General features: G+C 44.3%; 1 protein-coding gene across 1 annotated transcript in view; it reads left to right on the top strand.

Moving 5' to 3' along the window:
- Positions 1 to 14,730, top strand: part of SMC6 (structural maintenance of chromosomes 6) — a 69,729-nt gene that overhangs the window by 5,240 nt on the left and 49,759 nt on the right. Inside the window, exons 3-6 of the mRNA XM_040427361.1 lie at positions 11,309 to 11,426; positions 12,975 to 13,080; positions 13,205 to 13,341; positions 14,291 to 14,352. Of these exons, the coding sequence (XP_040283295.1) occupies positions 11,309 to 11,426; positions 12,975 to 13,080; positions 13,205 to 13,341; positions 14,291 to 14,352 (423 nt within the window). The remainder of the gene's footprint in view (positions 1 to 11,308; positions 11,427 to 12,974; positions 13,081 to 13,204; positions 13,342 to 14,290; positions 14,353 to 14,730) is intronic.

Below are 14,730 nucleotides of genomic sequence, written 5' to 3'. Positions count from 1 at the left end.
TTCACATGAGCAGTGATTTTCACGCATCACTTTTGCGTTGCGTGAAAATAGCAGCATGTTCTATATTCAGCGCTTTTTCACGCAACGCAGGCCCCATAGAAATGAATAGGAATGCGTGAAAATCGCAAGCAAGTGCGGATGCGGTGCGATTTTCACGAATGGTTGCTAGGAGATGATGTAAGTAAATTGATAAGTCAATTTACTGTATTCCCTTATAACATGGTTATAAAGGAAAATAATAGCGTTCTCAATACAGAATGCTTAGTAAAATGGGGCATGAGGGGTTAAAAAAATAAATAAAATTAACTAACCTTATCCGCTTGTTCGCGCAGCCGGCATCATCTTCTTTCTTCTTCTTTCAGGACCTGCAAAAGGACCTTTGATGACGTAAGATTCTATCTTCATTCAGCAGGACCTGTGCTGACGTCACCGCGTGGTGAGCGCGATTACGTCATCAAAGGTCCTTTTGCAGGTCCAGAAAGAAGACGATTCCTGCTGCGCGAACAAGCGGATGAGGTGAGTTAATTTTCTTTTCTTTTTTAACCCCTCAATCCACATTTTACTAAGCATTCTGTTATAAGGGAAAATAATAAAATCTACAGAACACCTAACCCAAACCCGAACCTCAGTGAGGAAGTCCGGGTTCGGGTCTGGATACCAAATCATTTTTTCTCACGCACGTGCAAAACGCATTGCACTCGTGTGGAAAAAACTGAGCAACGCAATCGCAGTCAAAACTGACTGAAATTGCGTACACACTCGCACGATTTTCCCTGTTCACAGACGCAAAGCATCCGGACATGCTCGTCTGCAAGGAGCCTAAAGCTCTCTTCTATTTTATTTATTTTTCTCAATCTAACAAACTCTCCATAAGGGACTGCTTTTTTCACGCTCTCCAGATGGTAACTGGAGACGTGCAACAGTGAGTTGGTGGCTGTCGGCCTGCGATGGCCTCAGCAACCAACTCGCCCCCCTCTCTAACACCATCACATCCAGAAATTCCAACTTAGATCCTCCAAAATCATGGGTAAACCTCATGTTCATTTTATACACCCATGTTTAAATATCCTACAAACTCCTTGAACAGGGATTCAGAGCCGAACCAAATCATGGAAACATCATCTATAAATCTTAGGTACAACTGTATATAGGACACACAAGGGTTTTTCAACTAAAAAATATATTGGCTAAATATAGATTAGCAAAGGTACATGCGACTGGCGTGCCCATCGTCGTTCCAAATTGTTGTCTGTACCATCTATCCCCAAACTTAAAGGCATTTTTAAATTAGATCTAATGCACCTTTTATGAAATCCACAAACTTCTCGCTTTTGTTGGTGTTGCCCAATATTTCCACAACTGCATTAATGCCTTCATCTTGTGGGATACGAGTGTACAGACTCTCTACGTCTAGAGAGACCAATTGGAACCCCTCCTGCCACTGGAAAGGTTTCCAGTGCCAACAGAAGGTCCCCTGTGTCTCTAAGATAGGAACGTATCTGACAAACCAACGGACGGAGCAGCCAGTCCATGTACCGAGATAAAGGTTCAGTCACTGAACCAACCCCTGAGACTATCGGTCTCCCAGGGGGATGATGGGTCAGTGTGTAATGTACTTTTAGCAGAAAATGCCTTGACTGTTTCTGTGGAAAAAGGGGTAGTAATTTCTCTGCTTTGTTTCTAGACAAGACATTACACTACCTGCTTATGCAAAATCCGGAATTAGACTTACCGGTAATACTGTTTCCATGAAATCACCATGACGGCCACACAGGAGATTGACCCATGACCTCTGTAGGGGCAGGAACAGATAAGAGGTTAAATTGCCCCCTCCCACCGCCACTCCTCAGTGTTTCAAAGATTACTAAGTGCCAGAATCATAAACAAAATAATTCAAGGTATTACATCATACCACAAAAGGAAGACACAAGGTATTACATCATACCACAAAAGGAAGACACAAGGTATTACATCATACCACAAAAGGAAGACACGAGGTATTACTTCATACCAATAAAAGGAAGACACAAGGTATTACATCATACCACAAAAGGAAGACACAAGGTATTACATCATACCACAAAAGGAAGACACAAGGTATTACATCATACCACAAAAGGAAGACACAAGGTATTACATCATACCACAAAAGGAAGACACAAGGTATTACATCATACCACAAAAGGAAGACACAAGGTATTACATCATACCACAAAAGGAAGACACAAGGTATTACATCATACCACAAAAGGAAGACACGAGGTATTACTTCATACCAATAAAAAAGGGGAAGGGAATTATGGGCCGTCATGGTGATTTCATGGAAACAGAATTACCGGTAAGGCCTCATGCACGTGACAGTTGTTTTTTGCGTCCGCTAAAAACAACGGATGCGGCATTCGTTTTTTTGGAGGATCCGTTTTTTTCCACAGATCCCTTGTAATAAATGCCTACCCTTGTCCGCAAATGTGAAAAAAGTAGGACATGCACTGTTTTTTTTGCTGAAGGGAAACACGGACAACGGACGCGGAACACAAACGGATGAACTATCATAATTTTTTGCTGACCCATTGAAATGAATGGGTCCCCATCCTATTCGCAAAAGAAAACGGAACGGAGGCCGAGAAAAACAACTGTCGTGTGCATGAGGCCTAAGTCTAATTCCGGATTTCCATTTCATCACCATGACGGCCACACAGGAGAATTATAAAATTATACATTTTGGGGGGGCAACTGCTTGAAGGACTTTGCGTCCATATGAAAGGTTGGAGGACCTGCATAAGTCTAAGAGGTAATGTCTAACAAAAGTGTGTATGCTTGACTAGGCGGCTGCCATGCATATGTCATCTAGGGAAGCTCCTGCTTTTTCTGCAAAAGTGGTGGAGACTGCTCAAGGGGAGTGAGCTCGAACGTTTGCGGGTGGATGCAGGTTCTGAAGTTTGTAGCAGAGAGAGATGGTATCTTTAATCCATCGGGCAATAGAGGACTTCGAGACTTTTAAGCCCTTTTTCTTTCCTGCAAACTGGATGAGAAGACTGTCAGATTTCCTGAAGTCTTTTGTGGCTTCCAGATATTTTAGTACGGTATGTCTGACGTCAAGAGTATGGAAGTCGCTTTCCTTCTTGTTTTTTGGTTTGTCGCAAAAGGAGGGGAGGATGATTTCCTGGCTTCAGTTGGAAACTACCTTGGGCAAGAATCCTGGATCCAGTTTTAAAGCGATCTTGTTGTCGGAGATAGTGCGATATGGTTCTCTTATGGAGAGTGCTTGTATCTCTCCCAGTCTCCTGGCTGAGGTAATGGCGATGAAAAAGGCGGTTTTGAAGGAGAGTAATTTTATTGTGCAGTCTTCCAGGCGTTCAAAAGGAGAATGCATAAGTCCGTTTAGGACTAGGTTTAGGTCCCAGGTAGGAGTACGAGATCTTAAGGAGGGCCTTAACCTGATTGCTGCTCTAATAAACCGCTTAACCCACCTATGATCAGCGAGACCGGTGTCGAAGAAGGTACTAAGTGCAGAGATTTGCACTTTCAATGTAGAGGGTCTAAGTCCCAGCTCTAGACCGTTCTGTAAGAAGTCAAGGATCTTCTGGATGTTAAGTTCCCTGAGGTTTGGTTCTATCTCCCCAGACCATGAGCAGAACTTCTTCCATATTTTTAGGAATATTGCGGATGTTACTTTCTTCCGACAGTATTTCATTGTAGATATGACTTTGTCAGAGAGAACTTTGTGTTTTAGTTTGGCGACCTCAGGATCCAGGCTGTGAGCTTGAGGAACTCTGGATGAGGGTGAAGAATAGGACCTTGATGGGCAGTAACTTCCAGGGTTCCTCTATTGCTAGTTTCTGAAGTAGGGGGAACCAGCTCCTCTTTGGCCAAAAAGGCGTGATCAGTATAACTGTCGTCCTCCCTTCCATGATTTTCTGAATTATTCTCGGAATCAGGGGGAGAGGGGGAAAGGCGTATGCCAAACCCCGATTCCATATTAGTGAGAGAGCATCGATTCTCCAGGGGTGGTCTCTTGGGTTCAGCGAACAGAATGTTTTTAGTTTTGTACAGGGCTGTGGAGTCTGAGTCGAGGAGTCGGAGGCAATTTTGGGTTCCTGGAGTCGGCAAAAAATGAACCGACTCCTACTAGATTTAAATTGGAATAATAAAAAAAAAAGCAAGTTTAAATGTCCCAATTCACAAAGTTATAATTAATTACCGTATTTTCCGCCCTATAAGACGCACCTAGGTTTTTGAGGAGGAAAATAAGAAAAAAAATATTTTGAACCAAAAGGTGTGCTTTTGGTGGGTTTTGAACTAGCATCTTATGTGTCATCCACAGATCCCCCCCCCCCCCCCCCTAACAGTGTCCCTGTGTAGTAAATGGGGGGCCGGCATCTGTTTCTGTAATGGCAGCGGGGCCCGGTGCCTGCTTCATTCATAAAGTGGGCGGAGCAGGCGCGTGACGTAGTGAGCTACGCTACGAGCGCCCACCCGGCCTCCTGACTGCCAAGAAGTTAGTAGTAAGTAGTACAGCGCTAGATTTAAGATGATTGGAATACTTTAACAATACCCACAAGTTAGATATGATTACCGTATACTACAGTGAGCGGGGCCCGGTGTAGTAGAATACAGTGACTGGACCAGGCCCCGCTGCCATTACAGAAACAGATGCCGGCCCCCAGCCCCTCCTCCCTCTCAGCCTATTCACCGGACGGTCGCAGCATTTGCCCCCATAAGACGCACTGCTATTTTTCCCCCACTTTTGCAAAAAATACGGTACTTCTCTACTGTAAGAATAAAGGCCAATGCAGTGTGTCACGTTACCGCAAAACAAGCACATTAAGTAACCATGAAGAAGCATGCTTCTCATATGCTTCACTATATGGCACGCAACGCACAGTTAAGGAGCGGCAATACTTATACTTTCCATTGTGTTGTGTTCCGCTGTTACAGGGAACGCAACGCCCATGGTTAACCTAGCCTCTCGCTGATAACTGATAAGTAAATATGTTTTTTGCAGGACTAGACACTTGTATAAGTGAAGGGAATGGATAGTCAATAGCTCAAGACTGAAGCTGTTGTGACAAAGGCTCACAGTAGCCGAAACGCGTCACTTATCATTTGTATGTGACCATTAAATCTATTTGAAATTATTACTGAAGCGAGTGCTGGTCCTTACTATACCTTTAAAGGGAATCTGTCACCTTCTTTTAGCATTTTAAGCTGTCACCATTGCCATGTTCACTAAAGTACCTTATTTCCTGCAGTCTTCTTACTTTATTTCGTTTTGTCATTTTGATAATAAAGCCCTTTTTCAAAAGTCTCACTGGGCATGCGCCGAGCTCAGTGACGTAATCCGAGCACTGTTGCCCTCAGGAGCTTGATGATTGCGCAGGCCGCAGGCGGTACTGCGCCTGCGTGAGATTTCTGGCCGCCGACAGGAAGAAGGACGGGGCATTTCTAGAAGGTAGAAGATGACCTGGTGAGGGGGGGAACCGTTTGCCGGGGCTGTGGGAGGTTATTTCAGGATCAGGAGGCGTTCTTGGGATTCAAATTAAGGTGGGCTGGGCACTGCAGGGGGGCGTCACTGGGCACCAGAGAGGAAAAAAACGCCCCTCTGGGCGCTTTGGAGCTTCATTAGCATATAAGAAAAAGGGCTTTATTATCAAAATGACAAAATGAAATAAAGTAAGAAGAAGACTGCAGGAAATAAGCTACACTGCCTGCCCCAGCGGGGGAGAGGAGGAACCATGCGGCCCGGGAGCAGGCTCCAGATGAACCGGAGCGAGTCCTCCCGATATCCCCAGCCCAGCATAAGCACGCAGCCGCCGGCGGACTGGGGAGCTCCCGTCTGGAGCTAAGGTAAAACCAGGAGACCGTCCTCGGAACCTCCTGGAGACGAAAAACAAGAAAAAGGGATAATTTCCTCTTCATCTCCCTGACGCACAGGGAGACTCTTCTCCGCCCCTGGCCTCAGTAGGGACAGGAACACTGAGGAGTGGTGGTGGGAGGGGGCAATTTAACCTCTTCTCTGTTCCTGCCCCTACAGAGGTCATGGGTCAATCTCCTGTGTGGCCATCATGGTGATGAAATGGAAAAACTTCTAACCAGATTCTGAATCTTCACTGTTGGGTCTGATTTTAGCACCTGATAAACATTACTATCCCCTAAGTGTCTCTCTGCTTCTGCTGCATAGGACCACATTGCCCCCCTTATCGTCCGGTTTTACTACAATGTCATTTCGTGATTGCAACCATTTGAGGGCTTTCTCTTCTCTTGGTTCAATATTTCTTTTCCCTTTCGGGTAAATCAATGCTTTCACCCCTTCTAAAACTTTATGATAGAATAAATCTATATTACTGCCGGCCGGTATGGGTGGGCAAAATGTGGAACTGATCCCCCTTTGAAATCCTCAACTGGGGGGGTCCCCTGGAGGTTCACTTAGGTCCAAGCCTGTTAAACACTCCCAAACAGGATACCTCTTCCAAATCAAAATTAGCTGTTGTACTAAACCCCAAAGGTCCTATACTAGCTGGCGTCTCCCCTTTTTGTTTCCTTTTTTATTTTTGGTACATCTTTGAATAGCCTGTTCAAGTTGAGCTTTCTTACTGCCTTAGACAAATCAATCTCAAACATGACTGGATCGAACTGTTCCACCAGACTGAAGTTCAGACCCCGATTGAGGACTTTCACACAGTCCGGTGGTAATTCACATCCAGTTAGGTTTAACGGTTACAGAGGGCCGCGTCTGTACATAGGGTCGTGGCACTTGAAGGCAACATAAAAACTAGGAGACAGACAGAAAACCAGAAATGCTTTGTTTATTCTTTTATATTTAGTCCCATGGCAGATCAAATTTGGAGAGTGATCAGGGAAAACTGGGGTGTACTGGAGAAAGATGGAAAGAAGAAAGTTTAAGAGAAATGAAAGGATCTATCCCCTTAGTGGCTTTTAGGAAATGTCATACTCTAAAAGATAAACTGGTTAGGAGTCGCTTTACATAATTGAAGTCAGATATGTGGCTGAGAGATTGGGTACCCACTGGAAATTGTCGCTGTGGGAACTGTTCTTACTGCAAGTACAATCCCCAGTGGTAAAGTCAGTGGCCTGAGGAAGCGCTGAGGCTTGAAACGGCAGTCGCCATGAGTTACTGCCTGCGGTATGTTGATTTGCCCCATGCCTGTACTGATGTTATATGACCAGTTGGAAACCCATCTTTTCAGTAAGTGCCGCTTGCATGTTTTTCTTTTATGGGATCTTTTCTGAAGAGGATTCTAGTTCCTGGGATAAGCCTCCAAAAGTCGATGCTCCGGTGCCGAGGATTTCCAAAAAATCCTCTCTGCCGTTCGAGGACCTGGGGCTGCTGAAAGACCAAATGAACAAGAAATGAGAATCTTTGCTTAAAAAGACCTTGGAGTGGTCTACGGCCATGTTAAGACCTGAAATCTCGACCACCTACACAGCAAGGGCTCTGTCCTTATGGTTGGGTCAACTCGAGGAGCACATTGAATCTGGTACTCCCAGAGAGGACATCCTTGCTTCTATTCCAATTTTAAAGCAGGCCTCTAATTTTCTCGCGGATGCCTCAGTGGACATTAAGCTATCAGCAAAGACAGCAGCATTATCTAACGCTTCCCGCAGAGCTGTCTGGTTAAGGTCATGGTCATGGGATACAGCATCTAAGACTAGATTGCTTGCTTCCTTGTGAAGGCTATTGAGTATTTGGTACATAGTTGGACGATATTTTGGAGAAAGCCTCTGACAGGAAGAAGGGGTTTCCTACAAAGTCTAAATTCTTTCATCAGAGGCTCTCCTTTCGCCCCCAAAAACGTTCTAGATTTGACCAGAAGGAGCCTAATTCTAACTGGCAATTCTTTAAGGGATAGAATAGAGGATTCCTATTCAACCCTGACAAGTCCTCCCGTCCTTCCTCCCAATGACGCCAGAAGTCCGGTGGTGGGGAGGCTAAGTCAGTTGGTATCGGCTTGGGAAAAAATCCATGCCTCTCCTTGGGTGCTCTCAACCATAACCTCCGGTTACCGTCTAGAGTTCTTGGAAGTCCTTCCTGACAAATATCTAGAAAATGCAAAGTTGAACAGACAAAACCAGAAAGCAATGGATATAGCTTTGCAGAAGAAAGAAATAGTTCAGGTTCCTCCAGAAGAACAAGGAAAGGGCTTTTACTCATCAATTTTTCTGGTCAAGAAGCAAAACTGTACCTTCCGAGCTATTATAAATCTCAGAAATGTAAACAGGTACAATTGTGTACAAAAGATTCAAAATGGAGACAGTGAAGTCCGTAACCAATCTGCTGTCAAGACTAAAGAGACTGCTTCATGGTGACTAGGGATGAGCGAATCAACTTCGGATGAAACATTCAAACTCGATTTGCATAAAACTTCGTTTCAATACTGTACGGAGCGAGACTTCGCATAATAACTTCAGAAATTGATTAATACTGTAAAAAAAACTTTTCCCGAACTCTGATTCGGTTCCAAGGTACCACTTGGAACCAAACCCGAGTTCTCGCGAGATTTCGCGAAGTAATAACTCATTGGCTCATCGGTGCCAATACATTCTAATACTGTACAGAGCACTCACTCCGTACAGTATTGAAACAAAGTTTTATGCGAATCGACTTCGGATGTTTCATCCAAAGTTGATTCGCTCATCCCTAATGGTGACGATAGATCTTTCGGATGCCTATTACCATGTCCCGATTCATGTGGATCATTAGAAGTTTTTGAGGATGGCAGTATGGTTCCAAGGGAAGTTACATAATTTCCAATTTCAAGTTCTCCCTTTCGGTATGTGTTCTGCACCGAGAATTTTTACTAAGATGTATCAAGGTTTTTTCCTCTGGCAGAGATTTTGTTAATACCTTATTTGGATGACTTCCTAGTTGCAGCTCCAACAGAGAAGCACCTGCTTGTTCATCTTCAGACGATATTAAGCACCCTATCGGATCTGGGTTGGATTATAAACACTCAGAAGTCGAGTTTTCGTCAGAAGAGGATATTTTTAGTAGTTCTTCTGGATTCTCAGCGAATGTCGTCTTTTCTCTCCTTATGAAAACAGGAGGTCTTGATTCAGAGAGTGCTTAAGTTTCAACTAATGAACAAGATGCCTATCAGGGAAGTCATGGCAATTCTGGGCCTCATGACGTCCACCATTCCGTCAGTGAAATGGTCACAGGCCCACTCGGGCGTCCTTCAGTCCTTTCTGTTACAGTCCTGGGACAGGAAGCAGACGTCTTTGAACAAAAGAATAAGTATTCCGGCCAATGAACACTTAAACAATGCCGTGAGACAAGTGATATGGCAAGGAAGTCTGGAGCATGCTTCTTCCAACATGAGGGAGTTAAGTGCAGTTTGGCAGGCCCCAAAGACCTTTGCCCCTCTGTACGGCACAACCACGTAAGGATAGTATCGGACAATACCACCACAGTGGCTTATCTAAACAAACAGGGGGGAATGAGAAGTCGCTCTCTTTTGTAATAGCGAGGGGAATATTTTTATTTGGGCCGAAGAGAATCTATCAGCCGTTCACGTAAAAGGAAAAGAAAATATAGTGGCGGACTTTCTGAGCAGAGAAAAGCTAACCGGGGGAATGGAATCTGACTCTGAATCATGCAATGTTCAGATTGGTGCAAGATGGGGACTTGTTTTGGGGACCCCTAGAACATGAAGGTGGAAAAATTATACTCCGTCTTTCCAGGATCAGCCTCTGCAAGTGGGCGCATTGTCGATTCCGTGGCCCAGAGGTCTCCTTTACACTTTCTCACTAATTCCCAAGGTGCTGACAAAGACCATAGAAGGAGCCCATGTCATTCTGATAGCGCCTTTCTGGCCCAGGTGGGCTTGGTTTCCCGTTCTCAGGAAGCAGATTATTGGACCCTTCCTCTTCTCCCAGGTCTTTTGTCCCAGGGTCCAGTGGTACATCCCAGTGTTACTCAGCTCCGTCTGACAGCCTGGAGGTTGAGAGGGCCATCTTGAAGAAGTCTCTCAGATGCAGTCATCAACACTCTAATGCAAAGCAGAAAACCAGTGACTTCGTACATTTATTTGAGATCTTGGAAGGCTTTTTTGCTGTTTGTGAAAGACGCCTGGGACCCTTCTATGCCTCCAAATATCAAGTTGATATTATACTTCCTGCACAGGCCTGGACAAGGATAAAAATTACTCTTACCAGTAATTGGATTTTCCTTTAGCCTCCACAACGGCACGAGCAATTCCCGTCCAGTTATTCTTTATTGGAGATTCTTGTTATTTTTTTGTTAATTTTGTAATGTAATTGGAACAAGTTATTTCTATTTGTTTTTCAACATTATTAAATTGTGGTGTCTACTTCTGAGTCCTAGGTTATTAACTGTAGAAGGTAAGAGGGAGGGGGCTTTTATCTGCTGATCTCACAGTTCTTTCCTGTCCCTGAGAAGGCGAGGTACCCTTCAGGTGGTGCCGCTGTGGAGGGTAAAGGAAAATCCAATTACCGGTAAGGGTAATTTTTCATCTTTTCCATTTGGTGGTTGTTAAAAAAATTGGAGCCCCTTTCTCTGTACAGGCCTGAGATTCTCTGGTAGCAGACTTTGAATTTTCACTCTGTTCCGTCAGGCAGCTCAGCTGACAGCTCCTTATCTCTGACCTTATAAACACTTGTTCTATCTCAATTGTTATCCTACTGATAAGAATGTGGCTTAAATAAGTGTCTCTTAGTAATTTAGAGATAAGGAGGGAGAATTATTAAACTGGTGTAAAGTAGAATTGGCTTAATTGCCCATAGCAACCAATTAGATTCTTTCATTTTTCACAGCTCCTTTGGAAAATAAAAGTTGGAATCTGATTGGTTGCTATGGGCAGTTCTACTTTACGCCAGTTTGATAAATCTCCCCCAAGGTTTATTAGCTGACCAGCACAAAGTGAAAGTACGATTCTCACAGCTGGAGAAAAGTTAACCACTTGTGACATAACGGCTTAATATTTTTTATTATTTATTATTAAACCGCCATTCAATAATAAAGACCAATTAAAAAAAATGATTTTAGCCCAAAATAAATAAAAAGCAATCATAAAAAAAAATTGTCCCCGAGGATGTACATAGTCTTTAAAATCCCCACCGCAGGTCCATTTCCACACGGTATACACGAGATTTTGAAATTCTCATCTTCCTTGATGCGGATTCTGTGCACCTAATATGTACCGTGTGCACATACTCTAATCTTTCTGCATAACCATGCCCACTTTTCAAAAGTGGAGAGAGCATTGTAAATTTGAGGAAGACGCCTCCATTGATAACCTTGTGAGTTACGTTGGTCTTGTGTTAACAGGGCACGGCTGAAGTTGGGATCATTGAAAGCATTTCCTTGAAGAACTTCATGTGTCACGCGATGCTCGGGCCATTCCAGTTTGGACCAAATGTCAACTTTGTTGTTGGAAACAATGGAAGTAAGTGAGGCGATGGTGTCAGGCCGTCATAAACAGCACCCATGTGGTGGCACGTCTGCTGGGTTCTGAGACCCCTGCCTTGTAATGTACCTGGTGCTGTTTACTACTAGAGGCTCTGCTCCATCATAGACTCTCCAGGCCGTAGGGGTTTCCCTGTGTTATGTGAATAAAGCAACGTATGTAGCTTTCATTCAGTTCCTCGCTGTTTTCAAGATCTCTACTTGCTGTCTGTGAATGGCAACATTACTGTTTTTATTCAGTGACTACAAATACGTGCTCGTTAACAATGGCGAGCTTGCTACAGCTGGAGAATTGCCTAAACAGTCTGAACTTATTGATACATCTTCCTTAGGCCTCATTCACACGACCATATTTTTGGTCCTCATCCGATCCGCGTTTCTTTCCGGAATGGATGCAAGCCCGTTCATTTAAACTGGGCTGCAAAAAATGCAAACAGCACACCGTGTGCTATCCTGTCCATTCCGTAGTCCCACATAAAAGATAGAACATGTCCTATTCCTGTCCGTTTTGCGGACAAGAATAGACAGTTACAATAGGTCCGCAAAAAAACAAAAAAAAAAAACGGATGCAACAGACGTCATTTGTATTTTTTGCAGACCGCAAAATAATTGTGGTCGTCTGAATGCTCTCGTATTTATCTTGTGGTCCACAAAATGTGTATCTGCAAAAAATACGGATGATGTCCGTGTTGCATTATTTTATTTTATTTTTTCTTGCAGAACCATTGTAAGAATCCTGTAACAATGCCTTTTTTTGCGGCCCAGTTGAAGTAAATGGGTTTGCATCCAATCCGCAAAAACTGCGGATTGGATGAGGACTAAAAATACGGTTGTGTGCATGGGGCCTTACACTGACACATTGTAACAAAGGTGATAGGGCTGCTGTGTTTAACTTGCAGGTTGCTGCCCACACCTACCTTATTTAATATTACGCCTGTCAAGAAAAATTTTCCAGAACTCTAAGACCAATGGGACCCACATTGATGATCATATTTGCTAGATCCCTGGTGCTGGGTCCTGGTGCATTTGCTCCCCGGCCTACGCTGCTTGTCTCGGGGGATCCTTCCATGTAAACTTTGTTTTGATGCCGTTGCAGCCCCTTGCAAGGTGCTGCTCCAGTTGCGTCATGTCTTATGGTCACCTGACACAAGGAGAGCAGATCACCTCTGCGGCCAGTGATTGGCTGCAGTAGCGTGAAAATGAAAGTTTTAATGGAGGGACCTGAGCAGTGGAGACTGGGGAGCGAACAAGCCAGGACTCAGCTCAGGTAAATATGGTGCACAACATCTTTAGGCACAGAAAATTTAATCGTTCTAACGGGGCTGGTCTGTAGCGTAATGATAACTTTTCTGCCCGCCATACAGAAGGTCTGGGGTTCAAATCCTGATGAAGACCTGTTAAATAATTTCTTTACTCAAAGTCTATGTGCTGGAAGAAGGCCTCTCCCCAAACCCATAATTTTGGCCATCGTTTTGGCTCTTAACATTTCAGAATCATTCACGAGATCCCTTTATTTTCTTTCCTCTAGGCGGTAAAAGCGCGGTTCTGACAGCTCTTATTGTCGGACTGGGTGGAAAAGCTGCCATCACCAACAGAGGATCCTCCATCAAGGGGTTTGTGAAGGATGGACAGACGTATGTATCATCAGTTACACATACAGACAGCGTACATGTCTCATCAGTTGTTAGTCGTACTTTTATAGGTAGACTATTTATAACTCCGTGCACAGATTTCTAAGCGTCAGCTCTTTGGTTTCAGGTCAGCAGATGTTTCCATAAAGTTGCGGAACCGAGGACACGACGCGTTCAAGCCTGAGGTTTATGGAGAGTCCATTATTGTGCAGCAGCGCCTCACTACAGATGGCAGTCGCAGTTACAAACTGAAAAGCTCCTCGGGTAGATACGAATAACGTGCACCACACACTTCTCTGTATAAGGATATGTTCACATGCAGCAGATTTGTTGCAGATGTTTCGGTGACTGAAAATCAGTTCATGTGAATAGGGTTGTTCCTGCAGCATATGAGGCCTCATTCAGATTAAACACTGGAAACTCACCACCTGGCTTCTGTCGTTTGCTGCCACTGCCGATTCTTGACATGAGCAGGAAGCGGCTTTGTTGTGTGCTGCTGCTGCCACCTGCTGGGCACATTTATTACAATGCACTTACAACAGGGGATATAATTAGTGAACTCTGGCTGATCAGAATATTTTATTGGACAGGCGAGCTGGTCCGGGTTACAACTGTCAAGTTTCTGTCTGAGATGAATAGAGTATCAGTGGTGCCTTTCTCACCACGCAGAAGTTGTGATGACCCCCAAAATATTTGCCTTTCTTCATAAAGGGGTTATCCAGTAATGTATAATGGTGGCTTATCTTCAGGATAGGTCATCATTATCAGATCGGCGGGGGTCCGAGTCCTAATCGGCTGTTTCATGGAGCTGGAGCTCTGCTGAGCGCGGCTGGGTCCCAGGAGCTCTCCAAACACAGCGCCGTACATTGTATAGTGGCTGTGCTTGGTATTGCAGCTCAGCCCCATTCACTTCTATGGGGCTGAGCTGCAACTGGGCCATGTGGTTGATGTACGGTGACGTCACATGACCTAGGTGCATACGGAGATCCTGGCCTCTAACAGCTGATCAGCGAGGATCCCAAGCGTTGGACCCCTGCAGATCTGATATTAATGAGCTATTCCGAGGATAGGTCATCAATATAATTTACCAGATAATCCCCTTTAAGGCCCCTTTACATGGCCAGATGTAGCAAGTGATTGTCGGGAAGGAAACGTTCTGATTCGTTGCTGTGGACAACTAATTCTTACTGAAACCGTTTGTATTATTTGAAAGGCTCATTGGTTTCCACTAAGAAAGAAGAGCTCACTGCAGTCCTTGACCATTTCAACATCCAGGTAATGTGACTATAAATACAGAATGTCACCAAAATTTGTTTCCGCTATGCTTTACGGCAGCCTCATGGGCCATAGACACAATGGACAGGAAGGGACTCAATGACTTCTATGGAAGATTTTTCTAGGCATGCTCTATGACCTGTGCAGATTACAGTAGGGCTGCACGATAAATCGAAAAAATAATCGAATCGCGATAATCGGCAAATGCGATATGGCGAATTGGCCGACCCGAAAATGTTGCGATTATATATGAAGGGGTCCCGCGCACATAACTGGCTTTGCGTGTAAAGTATTTTACTAGTGTGTGAAACAATCTCTCTCCTATTGATAACAGTTCCAGCCTCTGTTACTCACTTTCACGATGAATGCACTGCAGCT

Source organism: Bufo bufo, chromosome 4 (assembly GCF_905171765.1).
Source record: "Bufo bufo chromosome 4, aBufBuf1.1, whole genome shotgun sequence".
In the NCBI taxonomy this organism is placed as follows: Eukaryota; Metazoa; Chordata; class Amphibia; order Anura; family Bufonidae; genus Bufo; species Bufo bufo.
The sequence above is the reverse complement of the archived record's forward strand: the minus strand, read 5'-3'. Positions and strand labels throughout refer to the sequence as shown.